The sequence below is a fragment of the Bos taurus genome, chromosome 8 (assembly GCF_002263795.3).
Source record: "Bos taurus isolate L1 Dominette 01449 registration number 42190680 breed Hereford chromosome 8, ARS-UCD2.0, whole genome shotgun sequence".
Taxonomy (NCBI): Eukaryota; Metazoa; Chordata; class Mammalia; order Artiodactyla; family Bovidae; genus Bos; species Bos taurus.
The window spans coordinates 69,795,851-69,822,885 of NC_037335.1; the positions used below are offsets into that span (position 1 = coordinate 69,795,851).

At 36.6% G+C, this 27,035-nt stretch overlaps 1 protein-coding gene across 8 annotated transcripts in view; it reads left to right on the forward strand.

Moving 5' to 3' along the window:
* Positions 1-27,035, forward strand: part of PPP3CC (protein phosphatase 3 catalytic subunit gamma) — an 80,031-nt gene that overhangs the window by 39,983 nt on the left and 13,013 nt on the right. For all 8 annotated transcript variants that reach the window (XM_024995829.2, XM_024995826.2, XM_024995825.2 and 5 more), the window contains 7 exon segments: positions 494-605; positions 7,573-7,718; positions 10,349-10,488; positions 13,693-13,770; positions 14,006-14,100; positions 17,619-17,744; positions 18,679-18,750. In XM_024995829.2, coding sequence (XP_024851597.1) covers positions 494-605; positions 7,573-7,718; positions 10,349-10,488; positions 13,693-13,770; positions 14,006-14,100; positions 17,619-17,744; positions 18,679-18,750 — 769 coding nt within the window.

The window sequence follows — 27,035 nt, forward strand, 5'->3', positions numbered from 1 at the left end:
AGGGACGGGGGAGCCTGGTGGGCTGCCGTCTATGGGGTCACACAGAGTTGGACACGACTGAAGTGACTTAGCAGCAGCAGCAGGACTAAGGTATGTGTGTGGGTGGCCTTATCATAGAGATCTAGATGTTTGGATAGAACATGGGAACAGAAAGTAAGAAGAGGTGTCTGTGAAGGCTACTCTCCTAGGTTCTTTCAAGCGTTAGGGCAGAGAATTCCTTGGTGGTCCAGTGGTTGGCACTCTGTGCTTCCACTTCAGGGGGCTGGGCTCAATCCCTGGTCTGGAACAGAGATCCTGCATGCCACACAGTGAGGCCAAAACAAAAACAAAAAAAAAAGAATTCTAGGGCGACAGCAGCAGGTTACACTCAAAAGATGGATTCCTCATGTTTTGTCTTGGGAATAGCAATGAGATATGCCATTACAGCAAGTCATTTCAACTTGTATAAATCGTGATCAAAAGTAAAAATTTTATCCTTATGTTTGTCTTGTAGTGTGTGCTGTATTTATGGAGTTTAAAGATCAATCATCCCAAAACATTGTTTCTGCTTCGAGGAAATCATGAATGCAGGCATCTTACAGAATATTTTACCTTCAAACAGGAATGTAAGTATAATCATTTCTTACACATATATATAATCACAGAACTTTTTAGAAGTTATGCTTTAGCTCGTCCCAAAGCAAATTAAACACAAAGAAAAGAAACTAATGGACCTCAAATACTTCCTGTTCTGTTTTGTTCTTGTTTTGTTTCATTTTCTAGTGAGAACCTAGGTTCCACTATTTAAGACACTTGTTTTAAAAAATAACTTTTGAGTTTCCCCCATGGGAATATTTGGAAAGCATTAAAAAGTCCAAAGATATAAATTGTCCACACAATTACATCACTTAAAATTAGTAACTATTAGCTCACTATTTCAGAGAAGACAATGGCACCTCACTCCAGTACTCTTACCTGGACAATCCCATGGACAGAGGAGCCTAGTAGGCTGTGGTCCATGGGGTTGCTAAGAATCGGACATGACTGAGTGACTTCACTTTCGCTTTTCACTTTCATGCATTGGAGAAGGAAATGGCAACCCACTCCAGTGTTCTTGCCTGGAGAATCCCAGGGACTGGGGAACCTGGTGGGCTGCCGTCTATGGGGTCACACGGACTCGACTGAAACGACTTAGCAGCAGCAGCTCACTATTTGAGACACAGATTTCTATTCTGTCTATATAAAAACCTATCCTGAAATAGTTCAGATCTATACACACATATATACATACATGCACACACACAGCCGTCCCTTGATGTCCCCAAGGATTTGCTCCAGGATTGCCGCAGATACCAAAATCTGCAGATTATCAAGTTCCTTATGTAGAGTGGGGTAATGTTTCCAAATAACTTCCATACATGCTCCTGTATGTGTGTGCTAAGTCACTTCAGTCATGTGTAACTCTTTGCAACCCCATGGACTGTAACCTGCCAGGCTCCTTTGTCCATGGAATTCTCCAGGCAAGGATATTGCAGTGGGTAGCCATTCCCTTTTCCAAGGGGTTCTTCTCTACCCAGGGATTGAACCTGGGTCTCCCGAATTGCAGGCAGATTCTTTACCACCTGGGCTACCAGGGAAGCAAATGTCAGTAAGGAGCTGCTTAAATAAGGGATAATACATCTGAAAAATGGAATGCTAGGCAACTGTTGTAAGATCAAGGTAGATATAGATGTCCTGATATGAAGAGATGTTCAAATCTGTTGTTAGGTGACCAAAGCCACTTGCAGAACATGTATAGTGTGATTGCCTCTATAAATTACAAACATGTAAGGTGCAGAAATAATTGGTCACAATGATTACCTGTGGGGAGTTAGATCAGGAAGATTAGTACTTTTAATTGTTTGTCTTGCCCTAGACTCCTTGAATGAGCTTTTCATCACGGCTATGTAGTACTCTTAATATTATAACAAGGTTTTAAACTGGTAACTTTCAAATTATCCAACTTTAAAGATTTAAAGTTAAATCTTTAGCTTTTTAAAGCATCTCAGGTGGCTCTGTAGCACACCGCCAGTTAAGAACACCTGTTACAGAGGCTTGGCACGCATCTACTGTTTGTCACTTGAGAACCACTCCATTAAGTGATTGAAAAATTGGAAATATTTTGCACTGTTTTTCTAAGCCAAATGTTAAAGTGGTTCTCATTATGTCTCTATTTCTTTACCTGGGAAAATAAACAATTCATATTAAGCAATTCACAAAGGCCCTGGAATGCCCAATATTTAGCAATATACAAGAAATGAAGAAAGAGGTGTATGGATGCCTTTGAATTAAGATTCAGGGTTTTTTAGGTAAATCTAATTTTTCCTCTGTTTTGTTCAGAGTTTTTTTTGATGAGTATACTTGGTTTAAGGCTATTTTTTAGCAGATACAACAATAGTTTTGGAAAACACTTTGAGTGTGTCATTTTGCACAGAACTTCTTATCTCAGGTTTTTATTTACTTTTCACATGCTTTAATTTTTTAGTTAAACCACATTTTTTTCTCTCATCTACCAACATACTCCTGTTTCATTCTAACGCTGCATCTGAAATGTAAATAAATCTTTGAATAAACACACAAATTCAAGTACAGTTTCAATTTTCTTTCCTATATAAGGAAAGAGCATGTGTACTGCTTTGCACAAGTGTTTTTACTGATAAGCTGATCTTTCTTATAGAGACACCGTGGCATTTAGCATCAGTACTTATAATTACTGCCAAGTGATGCTTAGTTCCAAATTTTGCAGCTGCAGTCTTGTTAATATTTCCAAAAGGGGCAGGTGGAGGCTTTTATTATATCAGGTTTTTAAGTGCTTTATATTGCAGATATTTTTAAAATTTCTTTCAAATCCAGAGATAAGTTTTTCAAAGATAATTTGAGTAGCAAAGTATCACAGTTAATTTTTGACATATTATTTATCTTTGCAAAAACATTTCTTTATTGCTATAATATTTAGAAAGCAAGTAACCTAGTGGTTTTATGATTCCATCTCATAGCTCTAGGTTCAAATTTCTAAGTAAATTAATTTCTTTTTTCCAGGGGCCCTTTTTTGATGTGTAGTTAAACATTTATTAAAATTATAGGACGTTCCAGAAACTCCTATAATTTTGCTAATGAAAATAGTACTGTTATGACAAGTTGATTTTTTTTAATAAACAAATATTGTTTGCCATTGTTCATTACTTACATAAGCATTATTTACAGTAGCAAGAGATTGGTGTCCTTAGATTGTGTTATATCCATAAAGTGAAATATTATATAGATATTTAAAAATTACAAAGCTCTTCATATAATGATGTGCCATGATCTCCAGAATATGTTTTTAAGTCCAAAAAAGCAGGAATTCCCTGATGGGCCAGTGGTTAGGACTCCATGCTTTCACTGCTGAGAGGCTGAGTTCCATCCCTGGTCAGGAAACTAAGATACAACATGCCACACATTACAACCAGGAAAAAAAGGTCCAAAAAGCAAGTGAAAACAGTGTACATATGCTGCTGCTGCTGCTAAGTCACGTCAGTCGTGTACATATGCTACATTTATGTAAAAAACAAAAGGCTGTTGTGAGAGGGAAATACACATATTTGCATGTATATGCCTCAAATATCTTATAAAGACACCCAGAAAACTAGTTGCCTAAAGGAGGGGAAAGACACAGTAATTTTGAGCCTTTTTTTTAAACCTATTACCTTTAAAAAAAAAAAAAAGAAAGCAAATAAAAATTAAAACAAATATATATAACCACTGTTTAGAGCAATTCATGGTTTTTTGCAAATAGTGTTGACTCTCAAAATTACTTTGAAAGAATATTGATGAGAATTTTGTTTCGTTCATGTTCTGTTATGGATACTGGTTAGAACTTGTTATCAGTGTGATCCTGTGACTGAGGTGTGTGTTTGCTTCATCATGGGATGTACCTTACAATTTATCATGAAAATAAAACACTCAGGTCAGCTCATTTAACCTTCGGTAACTATATATCTGGCGCTTTAGATTCTCCTACTAAATATTTAACTTAAAGACTGGAAGGAGTATGGCGTCATGTAAAGAGCATGAACAGGTTCAAGTTCTAGTTCCGTTACTTACTAGTTGCAGCTTTGGACAAGTGAGCCCAGTTTCCTCAACTTTTTAATGAAGTCAGTGATAGTACCTACTTCATAGAGTTTCTCTGAGGATGAAATAAGGTAATTTTATTGGTTAACACTTACTGGGACTCCCCTGGTGATTCAGGGTCTGAGACTCTGTGCTCCCAATGCATAGGGGCCTGGGTTCAATCAGGGAACTAGATCCTGCATGCCATAGCTAAAAATCCGGCATGCCACAATGAAGCTCAAATATCCTGCATGCTGTAACTAAGACCTGGTGTGGCCCAATAAATAAGTAAATATTAAAAAAAAACCAAGGGACTTCCCTGGTAGTCAGGTGGTTGAAGCTCGGTGCTCCCAACGCAGAGAGCACAGGTTCAATCCCTGGTCAGGGAACTAAGATCTCACATGCCAAGACAATAAAAATTTAAAAAATAAAAATAAAAAAATAAATTAAAAAAAAACAAAAACAAACTTACATAGTACTGACTTTGTGCCACACATTTTTCAAAGCATTTTACGTATGTGAATTCACTTGATCCTCACAGCAACCTTGTAATGTAGGTGGGTATTATTATTAGGCCCAAATTATAGATGAGAAGATGAAGACACAGAGTTAAGTAATTGTCCAAAGTACTATTACTAATAGGTGGTGGAGCTGAGGTTTGAGTCCAGGTAGTCAGGTTCCAGACTCCACTGTGTTTAAGATGGCACAGGAACATTGTGAGCCTTCAACAAATTTTAATAAAGATAATATAAATAAAGATATATAATATAGATATAATATAATAAAGATAATATAATAAATATTACTATACAAAAATTATATATCCATTATAGAAAATGCAGTTAAACTAAGTCATCTTCAGTCTAACCGCTCAGAAGAGAAGAATTGGTGTTTACGTACCTATTCAAAAACTTGAAGAACATAAAAATGATAACATTCTGTAACTCATATTTTGGTTGTGTGCTTAGTTTGATTCGTGACTTCCTCTTTCAATTTACAAAATGAGTTAAGACACTGTATTTCTTTCTTCAGACTTGGCATTCTTCTGGAAATAGGCTAAGGAATTATTCTGAGTCATTCTTACAGTTGAAAGGCAGTTTATTGGTGTAAAATGGTGTTTGGAGCATGAACTAATAAGTAATTAAAATCCCTGCCTGTATGCACCCTTCGGACTCTTACAAAGGAATTGCTTATTGATGTTGGCAACACGGAGAACTCTGGCTCCATGGATTTACAAGAGAAAAAGTAAATCACTGGCCACAAATGAAAGGCTTTTTTTTCCCTTGCCTTTTTTTCCTTCAAAACTTTTTATGGCTGTTACTGGGTCTACTTTTGAAATAGCCAAAGGTGTAGTGTTCAGATGCAAAGGAGAATAGAAGGATGTAATTGCAAGCAGATACAAAGATGTAGAAGACATGGCTCTTGTTAACTTGGATGTTGTCATAGAGTCAGCATATAATGTGAAATGGATTTTAATTACCTTTGTGGTAATACAGAATTCTTTAAAAGTCTCTAAAGGAACCCACAGACTCCCTTAATGTCCTCAAATCCTAATCGGTATTGGCAGTAAAGGGACAGTATCCACCTTCAGGGATGAAGAGTGGTCCACTGGTTTACACCTTCCCTTCAGGAATCTCTCTCCAGTCATTCCTGCCACCGAGGAATTGCACTCTGACCCACATCTGGACCCATCACCCTGCATTTTATTCCCCAAAGCCTTGCAGGACCAGGCTCTGATACTTGAACTCTGATACTTTTTCAAAAGCATGGAGGTTAGAGGAAGGCACTAAACACAGAAATAATTGCCAGCTGGATAGTCTGACTCACTTGCTATAGCATTGCTGTCTGGGCCCTGTTAGGCTTTGTGTCATCTTCATGAAATCATGGAAGAGGAGAAGGAGCTCACAGTTCTGTAGGGCTGCCTGCTTGTACAACTTCTGGGCGTGTCTACCAATATGCACCTCCTAGCATATTGGGTTTTTGAACCCAAGGCCAAAGAAGATGTTCCCTCTGTCTTTAAACTAAAGCCATCTTCCAACTTTTTATTGTTTAGTTGCTCAGTCATGTCCAACTCTTTGTAAGCCCATGGACTGTAGCCCACCAGGCTCTTCTTTCCAGGGAATTCTCCAGGCAAGAATACTGGAGTGGGTTGCTATGTCCTTCTCCAGGGGATCTTCCTGACCCAGGGATTGAACCCGCATCTCCCTCATTGCAGGAGGATTCTTTACCATCTGAGCCACCAGGGAAGCCCTCTTGCAACTTTTCAACTATTACCTGTTCTTTCATGACCTCTCATGACCTCAACTATTATATATCATGACTAGATAACTCTCAGCCCATTGGAGTATTTTTGTTGCTGTTCTGTAGCCTCAAAAACAACCACCACGTTAAAATACAGTTCACTAAGATGAACATTTTTACCTGAAAGAGCATAGGACATAATTTGCTTAAAGTCCTTAAAAATCCTGAGCAAAAATATTATTGACATTTTATTGATGACTCCTAAAATTTCAGTTTCTATTTATATATTTTCAACACCACCAGAAAGGCTTTTTAGAACCAACAAAATTCTCAGACTCACGAGAGACCATGGGGCATGGGTGCTTGGCATCCATCCTAAAGAGCACAACCCAGGAAGGCAGTGCCAGGTATCCATTTTCAGGGAGCAGTCCTCTTGGGAGTACAGAGTACATGCCTCAGTCCAGAGGTTTCTTGCCTCTTGCCTTCGCTTTCCCCAGTCTGCTCCTAGTCACAGCGCAGGTGCAAGGAAACAGTATCCACACTGGACAGATTAGGCAGCCACCCTGCCTTAGAAACCTCATGCATCACAAGTGCCAGCATCACTTGTGAAAGCTTTATTGGCATAGCTTTCAGGGTCCCACCAGGGACATACCTCATGAGTCACCGAACTCAGAGATGCCCAAAGCTATAGCTTCCACCAGGTAATTGGGTGGGTTTCTCAGGGGGTACAGTGGTAAAGAACCCACCTGCCAATGCGGGAAATGTGGGTTTGTTCCCTGGGTCTGGAGGATCCCCTGGGGAAAGAAATGGCAACCGACTCCAGTATTCTTGCCTGCGAAATCCCATGGACAGAAGAGCCTGGCAGGTATAGACCATGGGGTCAGAAAGAGTCGGACATGACTAGCAACTGAGCACTGAGGTGATTGGGTAATTTTTACCATAAACATCGTTGCCTAATGACACAGCTGATTACATTCACTTTATCAGGTTTCCAAGACAACAGAACTAGAAACTTAATCCAAGGTCACACTTGTCTTTAGAAAAAGATGGAGATTTTGTCTGCCCTTTATCCACAACTTTTCAGAAATATCTTTATAAAGATGATTTTTTTTTTAAAATTTGCCTGCATTAAATGGCTTTGGAGTAGCTTTATAATCATCTGGCCTGTATCCTTTCTCAGGTATGATAAATTCTGTTTCTCTTCCTTTGTTTTTCCTTTAATAGGTCGAATCAAATATTCTGAACAGGTGTACGATGCGTGTATGGAAACATTTGACTGTCTTCCTCTTGCTGCCCTCTTAAACCAGCAGTTTCTGTGTGTACATGGAGGAATGTCACCTGAAATTACTTGTTTAGATGACATTCGGAAAGTAAGTAAGCATTCATTAGTCTCGTGGAGTAAATATGCTTTTAATTTCGTTTTTTATTGCAGTTAACTAATATGTCTTTATTGCTGAAAAAATTAAATATGGATAACTAAAAGTAAGAAAAACAAATCACCAGTGATCTTTTATTGGGCAGCAGCTTCTATTAACATCTTTCCTGTGTATCTTCCAGTAAATGTCTAATTTTTAACAGAAGCTGGCTTTTACAAACTAGAAACATAACATATTTTGAGTATAGTCCTGAAACTTTAAATTATGTTGCAATAAGGAAGGAAGGGATGACAGAAGATAAGATGGTTGGATGGCATCACGGACTCAATGGACGTGAGTTTGCAGTCCATGCAGTCACAAAGAGTCAGACATGACTGAGGGACTGAACTGAAGGAAGGAAGAAAACCAGGGTTCTAATCCCTTTTCTGCCATTAATTATGTGATAGTGAAGTGAAAGTGTTAGTCACTCAGTTGTGTCTGACTATGAGCCAATGGACTGTAGCTCAACAGGTTTCTCTGTTCATGGAATTCTCCAGGCAAGAATACTGGAGTGGGTAGCCATTCCCTACTCCAGGGGATCTTCCTGACCCAGGGATTGAACCTGGTTTACCTGTATCGCAGGCAGATTCTTTACCATCCGAGCTTCCAGGGAAGCCCCCATTAATTGTGCAACCCATAGCAAATCACTTAACCTCTTAGATTTTCTTCTCTGTAAAATGAGGAAGTTGAAATGAATGGGCTGAGGACTCTTCAGCTGTGAAATTCATTGACTTTGACTTTTTAGACGATAGAGTTTAATTGCTACACTTGCCTTAGTTGGTAATCATGATTTTCAGGATTGTGTATCTTCATGACTGAAAAAAGGCAGTCAGTCTTTTCCAATTATGTTGCTCTGCATCATCGCCTTCTCTCCCCTGCCTTTGCATTCTCTTGTTGTTTAGTTGCTAAGTCATGTCTGACTCTTTGCAAACCTGTGGACTGTAGCCCACTAGGCTCCTCTGTCCATGGGATTTGCCAGTCAAGAATACTGGAGTGAGTTGCCATTTCCTCCTCCAGGGAATCTTCACGACCCAGGGAGCAAGCCGGCATCTCCTGCATTGGCAGGAAGATTCTTTATCACTGAGCCACAGGGAAGCCCCACAACAGAATATTATGAATAGCTATATACCAACAAATAGGGCAACCTAAAAGAAACAGACAAATTTTTAGAATCATACAAACTTCCAAGACGGAACCATGAAGAGAGGTATTCTCTTACCTCTCTTACACAGGTATGGAAACTAAAAAATTTTCTGTTTGGAAAACTATTTTCTCTGACTTAAAGTTACTATTCTCAGGGTAAGAGGGTAGTAACAATGCACAGCCTTTTCTGCTGCCTTGTTATTAAATAAACAGCTGGTAGAGAATCTTCCTGCAATGCAGGAGACTCCAGTTCAATTCCTTGGTCAGGAAGATCTGCTGGAGAAGGGATAGGGTACCCACTCCAATATTCTTGGGCTTTCTTGATAGCTCAGCTGGTAAAGAATCTGCCTGCAATGTGGGAGACCTGGTATTCAACCCCTGGGTTGGGAAGATCCCTGGCAAAGGGAATGGCTACCCACTCTAATATTCTGGCCTGGAGAATTCCATGAGCTATATATAGTCCATGGGGCCACAAAGAGTTGGACATCCTGAGCAACTTTCACTTCCACTGTTTTACATAGTGAATCTCAAATTTTACAATTCTAAATCAGTTGTGTTATAAAACGCTCCCCTTTCATTTAGTAGGGGTCCTTTTCTTGGCATTCAGCTCGCCTAGTTGCTTGGTGCATGTGGTTTCTTTTGTTTCTTTGTTTTCATTTGTTAACTAAAGCACCAGTGATTAGGGGCTTCAGTTAATAACTTACGGTGAAATGCCTCCACTGCAGAGAATGGAAAGGATGAAACCTTTTGCAAAAATCCCCCCCAGAACTAGCATTCTTTAAAATAAATCTCCACCGGAATGAGATAAACAGTGAACAGAGCCACTGAAAAACCCTTGCTGCTCTCATGGTAACCTGGACTCACCTAGGCAATTGAAATAAACATTACAGAGTCTTTCTCTTAAATAGTATGTTTCTATAGTGATGGACTTCACATTCAAATTAAATGAGCACCATTTTTAAGATGAGGATGTAAGGGGGTCCTTTTCTACCATAGGGATATAGATATTAATTAAAATTTATTACCAAAAACTAGTAAAAACTATGCATGTAAATTTATTAAATGTTCATTTTCATCCTAAAGGAAAATTCTTTAGGGGTTACCACCCACTCTCCTATTACAGTCTTATGATTGGAAGGGTCTTTTTTGACTTCTACCAGGGCTTCCCCGGTGACTGAGCAGTAAAGAATGTGTCTGCAATGCAGGAAACTAAAGAGACGAGGGTTCAGTCCCTGGGTCGGGAGATCCCCAGATGGAGGGCATGGCAACCCACTCCAGTGTTCTTGCTGGGAAATCCCATGGACAAAGGAACCTGGCGGGCTACAGTCCATGGGGTCATAAAGAGTCGGACATGGCAGAAGCGACTGAACATGCACATACAGTTTCCAAAAGCTCTTTTGCTTTCATGATTTCTCTTCTTTTGGCTTTTGCGTGTCTTCTAGTTAGACAGGTTTAAAGAACCTCCAGCCTTTGGGCCAGTGTGTGACCTGCTTTGGTCTGATCCCTCCGAGGATTATGGCAATGAAAAGACCTTGGAACACTATACCCACAACACTGTCCGAGGGTGCTCTTATTTTTACAGGTAAGCTAATCCTCAGTTAAGATTAGATGGGGAAATAATGGAAACAGTGAGACACTTTATTTTGGGGGGCTCCAAAATCACTGCAGATGGTGACTGCAGCCATGAAATTAAAAGACACTTGTTCCCTTGGAAGAAAAGCTATGACCAACCTAGACAGCATATTAAAAAGCAGAGACATTACTTTGCCAACAAAGGTCCATGTAGTCAAAGCTATGATTTTTCCAGTAGTCATGTATGGATGTGAGATTTGGACTATAAAGAAAGCTGAGCACTGAAGAATTGATGCTTTTGAACTATGGTGTTGGAGAAGACTTGAGAGTCCCTTGGACTGCAAGGAGATCAAACCAGTCAATTCCAAAGGAAATCAGTCCTAAATATTCATTGGAAGGACTGATGTTGAAGCTGAAGCTCCAGTACTTTGGCCACCTATCAAAGAACTGACTCATTGGAAAAGCCTCTGATGCTGGGAAAGATTGAAGGCGGGAGGAGAAGGGGATGACAGAGGATGAGATGGTTGAATGTCATCACCGACTTGATGGATGAGAGTTTGAGCAGGCTCTGGGAGTTGGTGATGGACAGGGAAGCTTGGCGTGCTGCAGTCCATGGGGTCACAAAGAGTTGCACAAGACTGAGTGAGTGAACTGAACTGAATCCTCAGAAAATTACTTAATATACTTTATGAAAATATTTTTAATTGCATATTTGGCATCTTGAATCTGTGTCATTCAGGGACATCTACTTAATTTTTTGCTTAATAAAAGGAAGAAAACGCTTTTCTTCCTTGGCTTGTTTTGTTTTTTATACTTTATTAAGTGTTATGCCCTAATAGGTGTAATATACCAAACACAATTGAACACACTATCTTGTAGTGCTTAAGTGTTGTTGTCTGACTCTACATGATCTAGATTATTTGTTCCCAAACATCGTATATTGGATTCTTGAAAAATAAAGATTTCTTGGCTCTTCTTTCAGAGATTCTGGTTCAGTAAGCCTGCGACAAGGGAGTCCTGTTATTTTTTAAAAAGCGCTCTAGCTTTTGAAACTGCTGGTATTGGCAAAGATATAAAAAGAACAGGACATTGTGAACTAAGCCCAGGACATTTCCTGGAAGTCGATTGTTGTCTTAAATCTCCCATGTGAGCTTTCACTGTGCTTTGCCACTCCAAACTAGGGAGGTTCAGGGAAGTTTGAAGCCTACTTTTTTTTTTAATTCCAATATTTTATTCCAATAAATAATATCTGTATTTAGTAACCTGGAAATCTCTGATAATTGTTAAGATAATGCATTCATTAAATGAAATCTACACACAAAAAGAAACCTCAGTTTTGCCATAGTTTTAACATTCTTCTAAGTAACTTTTTCATTCTATTCTGCCAACTTTAGCAGTGACTAATATGATGGAATCATTTAAATTTTTACTTCTCTTTACATTGCTTAAAATAAAGAACATAAAACTTTTTATCTTTAGGAGAATATAAATTGGTACAGTTTCTATGACAGTCAGCTTGACAATATCTCTCAATTATAAATGGCCTTGGCCTTTATTCCAGAATTTCTACTTCTAAAATGTAATCCTTTGGCTATTATCATTCATGATCTTCGATCCTCATTATTCATGAATTCTGCTTTGCAAATCTGCCTGCTTGTTTTTATTTGTAACCCCAGAGTCAGTAGTCTCAGCAATTCCAGTCACTCACAGACATTCATGTGTACAGAGCAATGGAAAATTTGGGTCACCCGTTGCATGTTCCCACTGAGGTTGAAGGCACAGTTGCTCTGCCTTCTTATTTCAACTCTCACACTGTAAGCAAGTATTTTTTCCTGTGCTCTATTTAGTGAAACATTTCCCACATTTTTGTTGGTGTTTTGCTGTTTAAAATCACCCCAAGCATAGTACTGAAGTGTTGTCTGTTGTTCTTATGTGCCAGAAGGCTGTGGTGTGTTAGATAAGTTTCATTCTGGAATAAGTATGGCACTATTGGCCATGAGTCTCATGTTAATGAATCAACACTATATCTTAAATCAGATGTCTTTGCACAGAAACACAATAAAACAAGGTTATGTGTTGATTAGTTGGTGAAAATGTTGTGACCAGAGGCTCGCTGGACCCTAACCATGTATTTCCCCTAGGAGTAGTGGTTCAGTGTTCTGTCATTAAGTTTTGCAGCAACTTTATATAGAACATAGCTACTGCAAGTAATGGGAATCCACTGTACTTGAAAATGTGTAAAATGCATGTGCAAGGTTTTTGCTTCCTGCATTGTTTATGCTGAAGGATTTTAAACAACCTAAACATTCAATAGAAGACTAGTTAAATAAATGGTTGTACATCCCGACAAAGGAATATACCAGATGATGCAATGAGAATATTATTTTTTTAATGAAGAAAAGAAAACAAATCCTTTATATGCTGATTGGAATAATCACTAGTATAAAGTGAAGAAGAAAAAAGAGACCTACAAAAAAGCTATGTGTACGATGGTAACATGATAACATTTCTTAAAGGGGGCTATGCATGTGTATGTGTATAATTGCTTGAAATTGAGTAAAGTATCTCTGAAGGGGTCTCAAAGAAATCACGGACATTGGATGATTCCAGGGTAACTGGAAGATAGAGGTAGGCTGGAGGGAGATGTTTCACTGTAGAACTTTTTGTATCTTTCCATTTTATACCACATGAATAAATGTGCAACCTGTTTTAAAACTTACTGGACATAATAAGAAACAAAGACTAAACCTAAAGTAAATAATTAACACTTGGATAATTCTGGGATAATTTTGTATCCTCTGTTGGGATTTGCCATTCAGAAAGCACCTGTTCAGTTGTTAGTACCTACCACACACACATGGCGCGCACACACTGCTGTGGTATTAATACTTTTTTAATATCAAGATACCAAGAAAAGTTTTGATGTTGTATTATTATTGTTATGAGTTTTATGGATTAAAGAAAAAAATTAGAAGGTAGGGGAGCTCTCCTTCTGTCCCAGGTTGTCCGTTATGTACGTCCTTGATCTGGAATGAGGTGTATCAGTGACATGGGAAAACAAGAGTGATGATTGCTAAGCTATTAATAAAAGTTCAGTGGTAATGAAAACCTGTAAGTTTAAAACAGATTCATTTCATCTTAATTTTTCCCCTGCCTCCTATTAAAAGACAAGTGTCTTCATTCTGAATTTATGTTTTCTAATTTTCTTTTACAGTTACCCTGCAGTTTGTGAATTTCTGCAGAACAATAATTTGCTCTCAATAATCAGAGCCCATGAAGCCCAAGATGCCGGGTAAGTTATATCAAAACTGTACCAGGGCTTCCCTGGTAGTCCAGTGGCTAGGACTCCGTGCTTCCACTACAGGGGTTGTGGGGTCGATCCCTGGTTGGGGAAGTAAGATCCTGCTGACTGTGTGGCACGGCCAACAACAACAGCAATAATAAGCAAAACAAAACTCTGAACCCAGCAGCACTGCACAGTTGCTTCTTTTGATATCAAGACAGACGGGCTGCCATTTCTCTTCTAGGTATCGAATGTACAGGAAGAGCCAAATGACGGGTTTTCCATCGCTCATTACAATTTTCTCTGCACCCAATTACCTAGATGTCTATAACAATAAAGGTAAAGGAGACCAGCGATACTTGAGTTTGAATTTGTGAGTAAATGTGAGCTCTAGTTTAATCATATGTTATGTGCATAGGTAATTTTTAGAATATATTTGTAAATTTTAAATAAGAAAAAAAAGAAGTCTTAATTGAAACAAAGGCCAAGAAACTTAGATTTAGGCTTCTGTTTAGTTTTCATCTCCTAAGGACTTGGGGACTCTCTGTGATTATAAGTAATGATTACAGTAGGTTTAACTGTACCATTGAATCAAAATATAAGAAGAAATACACTACTTCAGGTTGAAATTAAAACAGCATAAATTATTGGTTTTGGTGAATCTAATTTATTTATAACAGTCCCTCAATAAAATGTCACTATTTAGTGTTTTAATGTCTATTATTAAGCTGTTTTTGCTCTTGAAAAATGATGTAGTTAGAATGAATACTGTACCAAAAAGTCAGAAAAATCTTCGTTTAGTCCAAGCCCTGCTCAAAACTAATAGTGTGATTTTAGGAAGTCGCATAGCTTTCTTAACCTCAGTTTCCCATTAAAAAAAAAAGAGATTTGGATATACACTTGCCTTTTGATCCAGAAATTGTACTTTTAAGGCTTTCTTGTAGTCGTAGTCATTTTTTTTTAAATTTTAACTTTTATGATCCCTAGTTGATAAGTTTGTATCAGGACGATCTTCTACCTAAAAGCCTCTTCTGTAACATGCCTCTGTAACTGTTGTGTTGTTGATAAAGTATGACTATAAAATAATAGAACTTTTAAACAAACATGCCAGAACAAATATATCCAAGTGAGTATTGTCCCTTCAAAGTAGTTACCTTGGGAGCTTATGCCCTTATTCCAACAATGCTGCCATTGTTCAAAACATTTTTGGAACTCCTCTTTTGGCATTGCCTTCAGAGTCTGCGACACATTCTTTTGATTATCCTCAGTGATGGGAAATCTTCGTCCTTTGAGGGTGGATTTGATTTTTGGAACAGCCAAAAGTCATTCGGAGTCAAGACTGAGGACCAAGGTGAGTGATCAAGCTAGACGATACCATTTGGGGTCAGGAACAAGGTATGATTATAAGGTAATGAGACTGATTTTCCTTGTGTTGCTTATAAAATGGCTCTGGAGGTAATTCCAAAAGAAGAGTTCCAAAAACATTTTGAGTAATGGCAGCATCTTTGGATTAAACATACGGTAAGGCAGCAAGGTACACTGATAAGAGCACTGAGAGCTAGGAGGCAAAAATCCTCGTCTAGTCCTGCTTCACTTTTAAATTCACAATAAGATACTTAACTTCTCTGAGCCTCAGTTGATCTTAAATAACTGTCACATAGGCTTGTTGAAGATAAGTTGGAATAATCAAAATGAATATTAAAAGCATTGGTCAGACTATAAATTGCTATACTGCTGTAACATCCTACTGTTATTGTGCCTGGTGTGATTACATCAGAGGACCACACTCATCTGATATATAAGGTCTGGTGTGTTTGTCGTTGATGGTTTCTTAAGTCTCATTACTTTATAGTCATATCTTGTATATGCAGTTGGGGAGAGAAGTGTAAAAGAGGTCCATGGTATACTTATTTCCTCTATTTCAAAGTCAACTATGAAATGGCACATCTCATTTCAGTCTGATTTGGATCAGTTATCTCTGGATGTCCTTAGTGACATGCTGTCCATTTTTAAAAGGCATTTCTTTGACTTAAATTCTCTTCCAGTCTTATATTTTTGCTTTCCTTCTCATCATTCTTTTCTGAGTCTTGGCTCTCCTTCAATACTCTGCTTTTCCCTAAGTCCATTCTTTATTTCCCTTTTCCTAACAGAAACTTAGTTTTTGTTTTTGTTTCCTCCCTTCTGAATGGTATGTGCCACTCATGTTGTCAGACTTCCTCAAGGACAGTCTGTCCCTCACCCTCCTATCTGTGATGAAGACTTTCCCTTCTTACTCCCTTTATTAACCTTGCTATTAAAGTGTCTATTGATTGTCTGGTGGATTTATCAGTGTACTAAGCTAAAACATGTCATCTAAATCAGCAATCACTTTACTAGCTTAACTAACTGCCAGCTTGTTCTTTGCCTCATTCTAATCTGGTCTTGTTTTGATCACTCCATTAGTAAACTATTTTAGAGTCGCAGTTGAATCTGAGTTTTTTGTCGGCCTTGACTTATCCTTTACCTTGCAACAATCTTGTTTTCCTTGGTCATTTCTTAACCTTTTAGGGGGGAGGGGGGAGGAAGAAAATGTGGCATCTAAAATAATCTCTAGTGATGCTTAATTATTCCTCTTGAAGAAGATGACTCTGTCCCCCTTTCCATCTTTTTCTGTTGCTTTTCTTTCTTGCATATTCTTTAAACTTATGGGTACGAACAGACATTTTTTATCAATAGTTCTACTGGTTACGTGAAAGACCTTTAAGTCATGATTTTTAAAGATCTCTATTTCTATTTTTGTGTCCACCTTCCATCTCTTTTTCTTGTGTAGATTGAGGGAATTGTTGAATATTTATATACTCATCTAAGTTAAAATACATATACATGAAAATAATGGGACATGTACATTGTACCAGTATTAGAAGCTTCTTAAAAGCTGAAAATCCTGTTTTCATATATTTATTTAATAATCTATGGTAAACATTTTAAATATTCAGTGACTTAGAAATTTGAGAATACTAGGCTATCTATAATAAGCAAAGAGACAGGAAGCAGATGACTTATACCTGTCATTTCCAGTGAACTATTGTACCCTATTCTATTTATGATCATAGTAAGAATAATTTAAGAGAATAAGGCAAACCACATTGCTTTGCTGGTGATGCAAACTAAGGGATTGGATTTTTAAAAAATTTTAAGTATAAAGAAAATCAGTTTGGTACCAAAGTGTGTGTGTGCGCAATATATGTATATGAATTGGTTAATATTAAACATTTAAAGTGTGAGCAATATACTGACTGTGTATAGGAGAGATGGGCAATTTTTTATTCACATGTTATATGAGAAGTGATTTAATCTACTTTGAACCTTGTTAAATTGCTCCAAGTTTACCATCTATCTGTATTCCCTACTATGAATTAATAACTGCTGTTATAAACTCCTAGAGAGTTTATAAAATCTTTGGCCCTGGCTAATGACTAGGAAAACAGGCTGTGTTCACTTAATGAGAAATGTTTGCCCTCAAAGGAAAGTTGTAATTGTAACCATTTGGCCTACAAAGGGAAATCATGATGAAATTTTTCTCATGTGGAATCTGAGATTTCTATAGATAGTTACCATGCAAGACCTTTGAAGTCTCAGAGCTGAAGTTTCTTTTGTACTTTTATTATATGAGCTCTTCAGGTAACTTTGTTCCTTGGGATAATTCTTAAAAGAATGAACTGTGTACAACATGCTGTAAGATTTTCCATGTGTCCTAAATTTATAAATGGAAAGTCAGTTCCTGAAATCTGGGTAGTAGGTACACAGCTGTATCCAGTATACCAGTTACCATGCCCTGTTCCTCTGTGCCAGATATTTCTCTTCTTTTTCTGTTTTAGCTGCTGTGTTAAAATATGAAAACAACGTCATGAATATCAGGCAGTTTAACTGTTCTCCACACCCCTACTGGCTTCCAAACTTTATGGATGTTTTCACGTGGTCTTTGCCTTTTGTCGGGGAAAAAGGTAAGAGAACTAAGACAGAGGGACCACCAGTTATCCTAACTAGTGACACCCTCCTACTTGCCTGCATTCCCTGATGGTTCAGAAGTGTTTTTCTTAAAGTTATCAGGAGGCTTTTCTGTTTTCACTGTTCTCTACAAAGACTTTTAAGTGGCGCTTAATTGGATTTTAAATTATAATTCTAGTTGATGATGATTTTCTTATTCTAAGTATCAATTTAAAATAGCTGTCCTTGTATGATCAAGATGTTAGAATAACATAAGTAACGGTAAAATAACCTTTCCTTCAGTGATAAAGAGATTTAAATGGGAAGATTTATCCTTAGAATTCTATTTGTACATCTGTACAAATAAGCTTCTCAGGTGGCACAATGGTTAAGAATCCTCCTGCCAATGCAGGAGATGCAGGTTTGATCCCTGGGTCAGGAAGATCCCTGGAGCAGGAAATGGCAACCCGCTCCAGTATTCCTACCTGGAAAATTCCATGGACAGAGGCATTTGGAGGGCTACAGTCCATGGGGTCATAAAGAGTCGGACAAGAGTGACTGAGCACCAGCAGATGAGCTATGCAAATATATAAGCCTGTCGTACATAGGCCTGGTGGCTTACTTTCTTTGTAAAATGGGAGGAAATCTTCCCCTGTGTGTATCAGTGTAGAAAAGGTTCTGGCAGCAGTCTAAAATGAAATCAAGTTGTTAAGCATTAGAATCTTCAAAGACTCTGTACTTTAACTGGAACAAGTAATCTCCCCCAAATCTGTATAAACTTGAAGATCTGCATTTAATGCTGCTCCTTAAGCTACTCTGAATAGCAAAACAATCAATCATATTTATCTGTGTTTATTTAATATATATATGTTTATTTATATATCCACATCCTTTTAGAGAAAGTGCCTTACTAATTATACAAATTTTGGACTATTTTGTCTTATCATCTAGTTACAGAGATGCTGGTTAACATTCTCAACATATGCTCTGATGATGAATTGATTTCTGATGATGAACTTGAAGGTAAACTTGCCTTTTCCTTCTCTGAACTAGAAATGAAGAACTTTTGGTTTGGGTTTTAGTTTGTTTTGGAGAATTTTCTTTGCCTTATTAAAAAATAATTATGTTTGTTGTAGAAAAATAAAATTCGAAAAATACAGAAAGCCATAAATAAGGGGAAAAAGTCACCAGCAATCCTGCCATCTCATAGATACCCACTGTTAACATCGTGATATAAATACTGTTATTAGCATCTTTTTTCTCCTCTTTTTTTCTTTTTAACAAAAATAAAGTCATGTGATAGCATCACATACATTTACTGGTATTTTTGTAGACTAATTTTCAATGGCTACATAGTTGTCCATGCTGATTATTCTTTGTTATAACCAATCCTCTGCTGATGGATTTTGAATTTTTTCCAACTTTTTTCTTTTAAAACTTCACAGTTTTGAAAATTTTTATAGATAAATCCTTGCATATTCTGTCCAACAATCAACATTTCTTATATGCCTTATATGCACCAAGAACTGTATAGGTCCTTGCTCTCGATAAGCTTGTATTCTTGTGGTGGGAAAGACAAACAATAAAGTCAAATGTTGACATGTGGTATGAAAGAAAGAAAAGCACTATTAGGAAATGAAAAATAATACTTTCTTGATTATTTCCATAGGATAGATTTCTAGGAATTGAAAATCTGTGTCAATTAGCACTTCCAATTTTAGTTTAGACGCAGATGACCTGGAAGGGCTGTAACAGCTTACATTTTGCATGTGCAGCACATAGCTCACAGGGCTCTCTTACATGCTGCTTATTTTAATTTTTATAGTCTGGTGCTTTTTTAATTTGAAATTTCATTTTTATGATGACTAATGAGCATTTTTTCTTGTGCTTATTGACCTCTTTTATTTCTTTTTTGTGAGTTGTCAATTCCTGCATTTTCCCCACTTTTGTACTGTTATGTGCTTGTTTGTTTTTCTTATTCGCCTGAGAGATTTTTATATAGTTATATTTTGTTTATGTAGCCAAGTTTTTTTTTTCCCCCTAGTAATTTGTGGGAGGTTTGATTTTAAAGATAGATCCTAACTCACCTGAGAACGCAGGAGATTCTGAAAAGATGGTGGCGCCTTAGCATAAACCTCTGACTGCCTCATTCTCTCCAAGCTTATACTAAGGTGATTCACTCAACTGTTAGCATGAAGTATCCTTGTTGTGAAGGAAGCCCAGCTTACTTTGAGAATATAGACGAAAGTCCTGCACATACTTATGCTTCAGCTTCCATGCTGAAGGTGCAGAGCAGATGGAGCATAACTATGTTTACCTTTATGAATGGGATAGGAGATCACTGCAGGGAACCAGTTCTTGTGAAAATAGTGCAGCCAAGTGAAAATTAAGACAAAGAATTCAAGTTAGGACAGGATGAAATATGTAAGAAATAGATCTGGTAAATTTTGTATTTTAATCTAAGTGAAAATTATTGTGAACTCTCTTGTATGTATTAACACTATTATATGTATCCTTGATTATTGTAAGAATAAGATTCCTAAATTATACCAAAAATTATATATGGGAATATTTATCAAAGTATCATATATAGTAGCAAAAGATTCAAACATCACAGTATCCCTCAGTGGAGAGCTGGGTAAGTCAATTATGATATATCCATATAGTAGATTCTCAACATGGAGTTAGATTATTTCCTTGCGGTAAGCCTCCTTTCCTTCTCACTTCTCTTCTAGTTAGTTCCTATTCAACTTATTGCCACTTTGTCATGGAAGGTATTTCTGATCTCCCAGACTGGACCCAACACACTCTTCACGTGTTCTCATATCAATGGTGCTAACTTCTTAGCCTTTGATAGTTACAATTTTGCATTTATTTATACTGTTAATATATGTGTATTATTACAAGTCACTCAACAGGGACTTGAGTGATGAGGACAAAATTAGTTTTTGCTTACCATTATCACCTCAAAACCAAGTAGAGTAGGTAAATGAACATAGTAGGTAAATATTTGTTGAGTTAGATTGAATGGTATGAAGTACAGCCATTAAAAAGTGAAAAAATGAAGTAGAGCTATTGTTGCTGATATGGAAAGTGTGTTAGATATTAAGTACAAAAGTAAATGTATAGAATCTTCTCATTTCTTTTTTTTTTAACAAGCCATGTGGCTATAATCTGATACAGGCTTTAAAAATTTTTTTTTCTGAAGGGAAATGAAGAATAACCTTTTAGGGTAAGCTGGTGAATTGAGCATACTTCTAAATCCATTCCTTCCTAAAACCACACTAAAACTACAATTTTGGTTTTATCCAAGTGATATAAAAGCTAAGGATTTTTGCTTTAATAATGCCAGACAGTTCAAACCAAGCCTGACTCTTAAGTAGAAAAGCTAGACAAAATATTTTAAAAAGTGGCTTCAGAGGCATTCAGAAAGCTAAGAAAGTGAAAAAGAATTACCAAGTAGAGATCTGGGGAAAAGCATACATCCAGAGAAGTAAGACATTTGGTCACATTTGGGGCTAATTTTCTCCTAAACACATTCATGAATTTCAAAAGAGGGGGCTAAGAGATTGACCAGCCCTCTTGAAAGAAGCTAAGAAAGTTGGGAGTTCATGACTTGTCAAAAATGGATGGAGTGGGTAAGCTTCTGCTCATTGGTTTTGGGCCCCTAAAGCTTGTATCTGTGTAAGAGTAAGGGTGAACTAGAAGTATAATTCCCTGAAAGGGACTATCCTCAATCATTTCAGTCTCTGAAATTTAAATAAGGTAGTCTCAAGCATCTGGCAAAAGCAAACCTTTTCAGACTGAGATAGCATTATATAGAACCTTAAACTGCTGCAGTTTTTCAAATATAATCCATGGCTCACAACCAAAAATAAGTAGATTCATGAGAAGACATAACAGTACAAACGAAAATGAGCAGAAAGAGTGAGAAATAAAAACAGACCCCTACGTTCTTCAGATGTTATCAGACCAAGCTTTAAAACAACTATGCTAAAAAATTAAACAACGCTATGTTCAAGAATGTAAAAGACTAAATTAAAAATTTTGGCAGAGAACTGTGAATTATAAAAATGGAATGTAGCAGAGCTGATAAAGCACCAAAAGAAAATTCTAAGAATGAAAAATAAAAAAAACTTAACAGATGAATTAATAGAAGACTCAATAAAGCTAAACAGAGAATAAATGAACTAGAATATAGGTCAGAAGGAACAACCTAGAATACATCACAGAGAGAAAGAATAAAATACTCAGAAAAAGTATGAGAGACATGGAAGACACAGTGAACAGGTATCAACTGTGTGTTTGGAATCAGTCCTAGAGAAGAGAGAGAGAGGATGGGGTACAACCAGTATTTGAAGAGATAATGGATAAAAGCTTTTAATACTGATTAGTTAAGCCGCAGATTGAAGAATCGCCAAACCAAAGCAGAATAAATACAAAGAAAATAATATCTAAGTACATCACAGTAAAAGTGCTTCAGATGAAAGACAAGGAAAAAAATCTTAACTGGACCAGGCTAAAGAAAAGATTACTTTCAAAAGAGAACAGTTAAACTGTCCATATATTCTTAATGGAAACAATGGAAGGAGGAAACCATGGACTAACATTTTTCAAAGCACTGAAAGATGATAATTGGTACACCTAGAATTCTATACCTAGCAGAAATATCCTTTAAAAATGAAGAAATAAGCACTTTTCAGGTATTCCTCCCTGTAAAAGCTACACTAAAAGAAATACCAGGAGACCCACACTAAGAATATTACTCGAACAGAAGGAAAATACCAGATGGAAGCTTGGAGAGTCAGGAAGAAATAACGAGAATAGTAGACAATACGTAGGTAAATAAAATGAATGTAGACCTTATTAAATAATAATAATGTTTTACTGAATTTAAATGACAATTAAAAGATATGACAATAGTAGTTGGCAGTGGGATAAAGTGTGTGAGGACTTTATATTATCTGGGGAAGGTGGGGGGAAGTACCTGTTAACATTATATTTTGATAAGTAAGAGATGCATGGTGTAATATGCAGAGTAATTTTCAAGAAAAGAGAGGTTTTTTTTTAAGTGTGTAATCTTTAAATTATAGGGAAAGAAATGACTATAATAAAAAAATAGTCTAGATGGCAAGAAAGGAGGGAAGGTACGTATAATACTATGGCAAATGGGATAAATAAATGATGATAAATATGCCAGCAACTTCATTACATGTAAATAGATGAAAGATAGTCAGGTAAGATTAAACAAAGGAAAAAAATACTTTATGATGTTTTATAAGAGAGATAAAGCATAAAGACACAGAAAATTTGAAAGTAAAAGAAGAATATATTACTACTTTTATAAAAGAAGTAAAGAAAAGAAAGTAAAAGAATAATATTATATTACTACTAACCAAAGAAAAGCTGTTGTAGATAGATTAATATTACATGAAATAGGGACTTCCCTAGTAGTTGAGTGGCTAAGACTCTGTGCTTCTAGTTCAGGGTGCCTGGGTTTGATCCCTGGCCAGGGAACTAGGTCTCACATGCTACAGTTAAGAGTTCTCATGCTGTAAAAAAGATCATTGATCCCATGTGCTGCAACTAAGACCCAGCACAGCCAAATAAATAAATAAAAATAAATACTGAAAAATTACATGAAATAAACTCCAAAACAAAAAGATGAAAAATTTTTGTTTGTGTGAATTAGTGAAATGGCTTCATAATATATAAAGCCAAGATTAACCAAAGTACAATAAGAAATAGAAATGTCCACAGTGATAGAGAATTTAACAAATATTTTTCAGGGATTGGCAGAATAAGTAGACAAACAAAACTAAGAACGTTGTAGAAAATTAGAATGCAAATAATAAACTTGACCTACTGACTCAGTGGAGATGAATTTGAGCAAACTCTGGGAGCTAGTGCAGGACAGGGAGGCCTGGTGTGCTGTAGTTCATGGGGTCACAAAGAGTTGGACACAACTTAGTGACATGAAATAGGGAAGTCCCTATTTCATGTAATATTAACACTCGACATAGAAAGAGAAAGCATCTAACATACCGACTATGCCTTCTTTTCAAACACACATGAATACTTACAAAACTTGACCTTTACAAGAAATGTTCTGGGTTAAGAGCAAGTTTCACATGCAAAGCATTAAAATCACAATGACTATATTTTGACAATATGCAGAAAAGATATGCTGCTGCTAAGTCACTTCAGTTGTGTCCAACTGTGCGACCCCATAGACAGCAGCCCACCAGGCTCACCTGTCCCTGGGATTCTCCAGGCAAGAACACTGGAGCGGGTTGCCATTTCCTTCTCCAATTCATAAAAAGTGAAAGTGAAGTCGCTCAGTCGTGTCCGACTCTTAGTGACCCCATGGACTTCAGCCCACTAGGCTCCTCCGTCCACAGGATTTTCCAGACAAGAGTACTGGAGTGGCATGCCATTGCCTTTTCTGACAGATACGATATAAACCAATACAAAAAGATAACTAGAACACCACCATATTTTAGGAGATTTTAAAATATACTTAATAATCCAGCGGTCAAATAATAAATCAATTAAAATTTGCAAATAATTTGAACAGAAAATGAAAAGCAGTATACATTGAAACTTGAGGGCAGGCAGTGCACCAGACAGGTGTGGGTCTGGCATTGGAACCAGAATTTTAGCAGATGTTCGCTGGTTGACACCAGAGGAGAGGAACTGAGTTATACTTGACCTTAAAGCAGCTGGATGGTCAGAATTAAGTGAGAGAGATGCCATCAACAAGGAGTTGTCTTTCAGAAATTTTAATCAGGCATCTGGTTTTATGTCTCAAGTTACCTGCAAGCAGAGAAGATGAATCATTACCTAGAATGGTTCAATATGTACAAGGTCCATGTGCCTCTCACCTCACATATCTGTGGGAGACTGACCAAAAGGGATGTGAAACTGGCTAATTTTGTTGAAAAAGCAACTGTTTCTGTGTGATTCCTTCCAAAATGCATGTAAAGTTTTATACACATATTAGCTGCAGTGTATTTTGAAGACAATTTACATGAACAAATTAAATTATAAATTTAGTTGACCTTTATATCACATTTTGTAAAATGAGTGCTTAAATACAGAATGATTTAAATTGAACAAAAATAAACAATAATGCTTGAGAGATGCATCTAACATCATACTTAGAGGAAAACTTACAGCCTCAAATGTATATGTTGGAAAAGAAGAAAGGTGAAAAATCAAAATCTGTCTCAAGAAGTTAAGAGAAAAAGGGGATAGCACATTAAACCTAAAGGGAGCAGGTGGAATGAAATAAAGAAGTTAAGAAAAGCATAAGAAAACAAAATGAAATACAGTATAGGGAATTTCCTGATGGTCCAGTGGTTAGAACTCTGTGCTTTCACTGCTGAGGACCTGGGTTCAATCCCTGGTCGGGAAAGTAAGATGCCACAAGCTATGCAGTGCACCCCTCAAAAACTAACTAAATAAATAAAATATAGGATAGAGGAGCAGTAAAACCAGAATGTGCTCATTTCAATCAAATTGACAAATCCCTGATAAAAAAGACAAACATAACTGATGACAGAACTGAAGAAGAAGACAACATTCATTACCAATCCTATAGACATTAAGAAAATAACAAGAATAAGTTTATACCAGTAAAATTTAAAACTTAGACAAAATAGATTTCTAGAAAAATGTAACTTACTCAAATAACATGTTTGAAGATTTAGCATTCAGAATTCATTCAGGGTATACTAATGTAAGATATTAATAATAGTGGAAACTAGGAGAGGGTATATGGAAATTATCTATGCTATCTTAACATTTCTATACATCTAAAACTATTGAAAAGTAAAAAATATATATATGAAAAAATCAATCAACAGGGACTTCTCTGGCAGTTGAGTGGTTAAGACTCCATGCTCACAATGCGGGAAGCACAAGTTTGATCCCTGGTTGGAAAACTAAGATCCTGAATGCTGCAGGCATGGCCAAAAAAAATTTTTTTAATCAATCAATTAATGTAATTCACTGCATTAAGGGAAAAAATGGAGAAAAATCACCTCTCTAGGTGTAGAAATGGCATTGGATAAGATTCATCCTTCATTTACAATAGATCTCTTAAACTAGGTTTAGAAAGGAGTTTTTTAATCTGACAAATTTATCTGTGAAAACCTATAACAAATATCATATGTGAAATATTGAAAGCTTTCCTTAGTGGTTGGGAATAGACAAGGATGCCAGCTATCAAAACCTCTTTATAATATCTTATTAGAAGTCGTAGCCAGTACAGGAAGGCAATAGAAAGAAATACAAGGTATAAAGATTGAGGAGGAAGAAACAAAATGATCGTTATTTATAGATCGTGATTTATAGATTTATAGATTGTTATTTATATGATTATATATAGAGGCAATTTAAAAGTTTATAGATTATTTATTAGAATCAATAAACAGATGTAGCAGAGCTGCTGGATACAAAGTCAGAAAGCAAAAATCACTGTATTTCTATTTGCCAGCAAGAAACAAAATGAACTTTTTAAAAAGATACCATTGACAATATCATTCCTAGCAATAAATCTAACAAATGATGTGTAATACCTCTAAGCAACAAACTAAACCATTATTAGAGAAATTAAAGGACATCTAAATAAATAGAAAGAAATACCATGTCCATAGATTATTGAGAGACTCAATGTTATAAAGGTATGTTATTCTCAGATTGATCTGCAGATTCAATACAAAGTCAAATATTAACCATTTGACCCTAAAATTTATATGGAACTTCTAAGGGTAGTTTCTGAAATTCATACGGAAATATCTAAATCAAAGAAGAAAGTAACTGGAATTATTAGCTCAAGGACAGAGGAGCAGTGAAACAAAACAGAGAATCCAGAAACAGATCCACGTATATACAGACACTTGATTTACACTAGAGGTATCTCTGTAGAGTAATAGGAAAATGATGATATTGGTATGGTTTGAGAAAAAAATTAAACCTAACTAACCCCTATTGTATTCTAAACCCAAGAATAAATTCCCAGATGGACTAACACATTCAAATATGATAGGCAGAACAATAAAGCTTCTAATATGTATTACATAGAATGCATTCATGACCTTGAAGTAGAGGAAAATTTCTTAAACAATACGCCAAAAAACACTAGCAATATAGGAAATTATTGGACTGCATTAAAAATTAGAACTTGTGTTTATCAGAAGACTAAGTGTGTAAAGCGGAGAAGGCAATGGCACCCCACTCCAGTACTCTTGCCTGGAAAATCCCATGGATGGAGGAGCCTGGTAGGCTGCAGTCCATGGGGTTGC